Source organism: Antedon mediterranea, chromosome 2, assembly GCF_964355755.1.
Source record: "Antedon mediterranea chromosome 2, ecAntMedi1.1, whole genome shotgun sequence".
NCBI classification, from domain to species: domain Eukaryota; kingdom Metazoa; phylum Echinodermata; class Crinoidea; order Comatulida; family Antedonidae; genus Antedon; species Antedon mediterranea.
The window spans coordinates 38,245,571-38,251,988 of record NC_092671.1 but is presented as its reverse complement, the minus strand read 5'-3'; the positions used below and the strand labels follow the sequence as shown (position 1 = coordinate 38,251,988).

The 6,418-nt window shown below is 30.5% G+C and overlaps 1 protein-coding gene across 13 annotated transcripts in view; it reads left to right on the top strand.

Moving 5' to 3' along the window:
- LOC140041001 (CLIP-associating protein 1-B-like) overlaps positions 1-6,418 on the top strand; it is a 61,382-nt gene that overhangs the window by 17,244 nt on the left and 37,720 nt on the right. Inside the window, exon 1 of one of the 13 annotated variants that reach the window (XM_072087346.1) lies at positions 8-439. The exons of 10 other annotated variants lie outside the window; for them this stretch is intronic. In XM_072087346.1, the coding sequence (XP_071943447.1) occupies positions 277-439 (163 nt within the window). In that variant the 5' untranslated portion in view covers positions 8-276. 2 more of the 13 variants (XM_072087350.1, XM_072087348.1) reach the window with 2 other exon arrangements.

The window sequence follows — 6,418 nt, the reverse complement described above, 5'->3', positions numbered from 1 at the left end:
ATCTTTGAAGGTAAACGTAATTGTGATATTGCATGAGCCTGGCTTTTGTACAGACAGATGTGAAGCTGATTATTATACAGGGAATATATAAGAGGAGGAATAATTACCGCTTATATGATGCTAAGTTAAATTTATACCGGTGAATTGAAGGAATTTTACGAATTATATCCGCGATGAACCTAGCTGTGAACTCCTAGCATTATTATTATTACTACAAGTATTTATACATTAGACACTGTCTCGTGGGGCTGTCATAATTAATGCTTATATCAGATAATGGAAAATAGAAATAGGGCGTCGTTTCAACGAGATGTATCCACCGTTTTGGACTTATTATCGGATGGAAATCCCATGCCTTTGAAAAATGGATGCTTGGACCTTCAAGATAATCTGTACGATTTTGCCGAGGAGATGGAGTGCGATATGAATGATGGGATAGGTAAGGTGGTTGTTGATTACTCGTGTAGGCAGCCATGTTGGATGTTATTAATGAGTCATAATATACTGCTTATTGTGAGTTGCTATTCTTCAACCTGCATATAATTATGATAACATGTTGTTAGGTTATTACTGCAAGGATTAATACCTGAATAATATAGTATAAAACATGGTATAGCACACACCTTGTTTGGTGTTTTACAGTGTTCATAGGCGTGATAGGATGTCTGTCATCATTACAGGTATTTTATTTTACATATTCGTCTATAATATTACCGAGTCTCATAGGAATTATGGATATTGTGTATATTTTGTCATCAATTATGAAAGTTTTATTAGAAATTTTGTACAGGACGTCAATATGTGTGGTTTAATGTGTGTAGTTTAAAAAACTAGGTATGTTTGTGAATTGATACGTTTGGAAAAAATTAGTGTATTCTGCAAAAAGTATGTTTATGGTTATTACAAAGATGGGTGTGGCTTTGAAAAGCTTAGGTGTGGCATTAACAAATTAGTCTGGATTTTAAAAAAAAACATGTGTTTAGAAAACATGAATGTGGTTGCAAAAACCTTAACATTTCTCTTGAAAAACAATTGTAGGTATAGTTTTGAAAAGTCATGGGTGTGTTTTTGAAAAAAATGATTGGTGTGGTTTTGAAAAATTATGGGTGTGGTTTTAACAAATTATGGGTAAGTTGTGAAAAAGAGGATTGAAAACATTTCATGCTTGCCTGGTACTAATATTACACTAGTATAACAGTATAACATGACAAAGGTCGCAACTTGGAAAAATTGAATTGAATTGGTGAGCCTTATGCTTTCCAAGTGTGAAATATGCGTTGTGTTTTTAACTAAAAGTAAATTTCATCTTTAGCACTAAATCTAATAAATATCGGAGAAACTCCCACAATTATTAGGAAAGTTATTGAGTTTTTCCAATGTGAAAGTCAATAGAAGCAACTAGGTGTAAAATTTCAATTATCAATTTAAACCCTAAACATTTATGGTGACTGGAAAGATTGCTGATGTTTTGAAGGTAAAACCCCAGCAATTTACAACTCAACTGTGTGAAAAATAATTCATATATTAAATACAAATTTATAATGAATTGGCTTTTTAAAATAAATTCACACTAAACTTATATGAACCACAATTGAATTGAATAGGAAACCTCTATTAGAATCTAAACCACAGCTTTCAAGTTGTTTAGGATTAATGCCAACAAAAGTTAGTTCATTTATTTATTCATCAGGTGATACTATGACCGGCCTTGTTGTCTCTTTCTTTTTGTCTGACCGAATTAGCACGAATTTGTTGCACCTTTGTTTATTTACCTCGACGGAAATGTCTCGAAACAAAGTATGTTGTCAAAGCTTTTTGTTCTGCGTAAACCCACGATCTGCAGCGATCACCTTGGGCAGTGATTTCCTTTTGCGATTTTAACTAATTTCCTATGACTGGTTTGTGAATTCATGATTTGAATTAGATGCGCCATAACAATCAGATGCTTCGCACCGTCATTTTGCTAAAACAATGGCGTTTTTAAAGAAGAAAACAAAGTTTAATTGGTGGGGAACTTCTTCTAGTCCTCCTGGTAAGTTGCATCACAATTATTGACTTGTAGTCTGATTGCAAATTTGTTTGAATCGATGATTCATATTTTTTCTGTTGGAAGTTTTGAAACAAATGAATAATGTAAAACTCTGTGTACACTATCAAACTAGTTTGAAAAAAAAAAGTGTGATGTTCCCAAATATGGTAGTGATATGCACAAATATGGTAGTGATATGCACAAATATGGTAGTGATATGCACAAATATGGTAGTGATATGCACAAATATGGTAGTGATATGCACAAATATGGTAGTGATATGACATCATCGTGTCCATATATGGGCACATCACATTTATGCAAGTATTAGATTCTGAAGAATGTTGTACAAACATTTAGTAAATTGGATTTTATAGTTATATTGTTTGTAGAATGTTATTAAGTATGTATGGTGTAATTAATCTATATAGTGTTTTATTCAGATTTTTAGAACATTTTATGATTTTGATAACAGATTGTTTGTCGTCAACTTTGTTTATTTTGTGCATTCTATTTGGGAAAAAACCTTTTTCCTCAACAGTAAATGTGTTCATAGGCTGAACCAGGGGTCCAGTAATCCCAGGGCCCCTAAGTTGTTGAAATGTACAAAAAGATTCAGTTCAGTATAGCCCTTCATCTTATCATTAGGCACTGGGCCTATTTCAGAATCCTGCCATTGTAATTAATATTTATTTAAATGGTAAACGTTAATTAGCGTTATTTTATGATGCTTGTTCATTGCGTACTATGCTAAATATACAATGGAATAACTATTCTCCACTCGTAGTATCATAATGCAAATTGTTACATTTCCAACAATGTTTTTCTTTCTCGATTTGAAACATTTTGGGTATGCTTAAAATAAAGACCTTGTTTACGTGAGAGCGTGCAGCAATGTTTTGTCATTTTTAGTAACTTTATACAGAAATGAAACATTCTGTTTCATCAAACAGGTTTTATTAATATTTAAGATTAGATCTGATAACCAATAAAAAAATATTGTGAACTTTTACACTTTCATTTTTATCAAGAAATTTTTACTCCTGATTGTATTGTGTGATTATATTTTTAATGTCATCACTACCCTGCTTTTGCCTGCTTATTGATACTACTGTACTGTTATTACCATATTTATTTGAATAAACGCCCCAGGATGTGTATTGTTCAGAGCGGTTTTTTAGGGGTGGGGGTATTTGAGGTGGACGTTTATTTGAGAGAAGAGTTTATTTGGGAGGTATTTATTTGTGGGAGGAGTTTATTCGGGGGATGTGTTTATTTGGGGGATGGGTTTATTTTTTTTGGGTGTAATATGGTAACATGTGTAAGCAATTAAATACCCCAAGATATGAAAAAATAATAAGTGATAAAGTTAATAATTGTATCAAAATGCTTGGTAAATTTTAGATCATGTCAATCAATGAATTCTACTACAAATGTGTTGTAATACAATATTGTGTATTTGTGCATGTGTTTTATTTGAGGAAATAAATAAATTGTCCTATTTACCTTGAATCGCCACAGTCCATCTTCTTTTGATAGAGGGCATTTATTTGAGGGGAAGTGTGGGGGGGGGGTGTGATTTATTCAAGATGATGTTCTACTGGTGTGGGTGGTGGTGGGGGGGGGGTCTCTATTCGTGGGAGGCGTTTACTTGAATAAATACGGTAACTACTGTTACTATCCAATGACACTGCCTTATCACTATGTGTAATTTGTGTAATCTCTCTACCTCCTTCAGTGTTATTTTCAAATGCACCAATATTTTCTATGCATAATGGCATCCTTTTAAAAGTTGGTTATTTGCCAGGCTTAATAACTTTTAAATTATTAACTTCCAAATTGACTCCCATGAGTAATATAATGCAATGATCTGACTTATGGGTTGTATCCTGTTATATAGTGTGCATGTAGCCAAGATGTCAACTTGTGACTCGTTTATATGTATTTTGATTACTTCGTGAGTTAGACTAATGAGTCACATTGTTTTTGGATAATGGTTATTGTGTTGTTTTTATTGGGTGTTGGAATCTAGCACTAGTAATATTTTATTGTTTAATACAGTTCATCTAAAAAGGTTCTTAAAATGAAAGCATGATAGTATGCATGCAATTATTTAGTGATAAAGTTACTGTAGGGTTGCTTTTATGCTTTATCAGACAAAAAAACATGGTGGAAGATATGGACAATATTAATACCAATATTGATTAGTGTTTTCAGTTTTTGTACCAATTACCAATTGTTAATCGATTAATGTTTCTGTTTTTGGTACCAATTATTGATCAGTGTTTCTAGTTTTTGTACCAATTACCAATTGTTAATCGATTAATGTTTCTGTTTTTGGTACTAATTATTGATCAGTGTTTCTAGTTTTGGTACCAATTACCAATTATTGATCGATTAGTATTTCTAGTTTTTGTACCAATTATTTATCAGTGTTTCTAGTTTTGGTACCAATTACCAATTATTGATCGATTAGTATTTCTAGTTTTTGTACCAATTATCGATTAGTGTTTCTAGTTTTTGTACCAATTACCAATTATTTATTAGTATTTCTAGTTTTGGTACCAATTATTTATTAGTATTTCTAGTTTTGGTACCAATTATTTATTAAGTGGTGTTAGTATTATTTTGCTTTTATTTCATCAAGAAAATGATGATGTTTGTGTTTATAAATTTACTCATAATTATTATAAAGACAAGCCAAAGTATGATGATAGATTTACCTGTTGCTGTAGTGATATAGAAAAGGATTTTTGTCAGCGTATTAAACTAATCTTTATATAATCCTTCACGCGGGGATTAATAACATTAAAACATCATTAATACCAATGTTATTATCAGTTTATCAGTGTTTTATATTTGATTTTAATCCATTTTTATGCTCAGTAGCTGCTGTGTACTGAGGCACAAGGTTGATTAACAACACTCTAAATATGGATATGTTTATCGTTGATTGCTACACTATATTTATAATTAATTTAATATAATGCATCAATGTTTTATCACAATGTTAATTTGATTCAGGAATTTAAACATTTTTATTTATAATTCCTTAAATGGTAGGATTTTAAAAATGTTTTAATCCATAGAACCCCTAGATGTCTAATTGATAATGTTTAAAAAAAAAAAAAACATTTATTTTAACTGTTTTTTAAAACTAATTTTCAAATGTTATCCCTTTTTAAAGAATATATTATATTCTTTATAACTCTAATTGATCCTAATCTGTTCTTTCCTCCTTTCTTTACATAATTTGTATTTGTATTTTACATGGCTTATGGGGTTTTTGCAATCTGCATTTTTAATAGTTTTTTAACAGTATTTTAACATAGGCCTAATATAATAGTATTTAACATTGCCTTTTTCAATTTGGTGTACAGTTTATTTTTCTTTTTGTTTTATTGTCTTAATAACTAAGCAAAACGAATTTCCATTTTAAAGTGGAGCAATAAAATGTCTTGAATCTTACTAATTTCATCCTCCACCTCCCTCCATTTGAACCCATTCTTACCTTCACCCTACATTATAAAGGGGCAGATCTAGCATTATAGATTAGGGGGGAGGCTTGCTAAATACAGTATTTCATAAGTGATAAAAATGATCCGGCAGGTTGCAGAAAAATAAAAATAGTCATTATTTTATTTTAAAAAGACATGGCTAATCAATTTTAGGGGGTGCTAAAGCCTGTTTAGCCTCTGCCTACATCCGCAAATGGTAAACCTTCGACTATTCAGTGACAAACCATTTGTCATCAGACAGCTTATTAATTATTGACATGTTGAATTTATATGAATTATAAATATAATTATAATCAATTTTTAGCATTAAGATTTGATTGATTTTTATGAGTATCAAAATAATAGCGTCTTTTGTTGCAACATTAAATAAAGGAGAGAAATTTGTCATAACTGACTTAATTAAGCATAAACTTAAGTTATTATGATATTGACTTAAAGCCTATCCTTATATCATCATGTTTTTTCTATCTACATAAAAAACTAGTGTGACAAAAAAAGTTATGTGCCCAAATATGGTTGTAATATGCCCAAATATGGTAGTGATATGACATAATCATATCCATATCAGCACATTTTTTTGTCACATAAAGTTTGATAGTGTAGACAGAGCTTTAAGAATATAATCAATTGCTTTACTAATTACATTTATATATTTTCTAAGTGGTAATGAAAATTAGGATTGAGTAAAACAAGTAAATAAACACATTTAAACAAATTATATTAATCTAAGTAAGAAATATTAAAATAAGTTAGTTTTTTAGACTTATGAGAGACTATACTATCTTCTTTTTAGCTTATTATTTCTGGTAATTAATCTTTTTATATTTGTGATAGTAATGGAACTTATGTCGCAGCTGATACCAATTTTAAT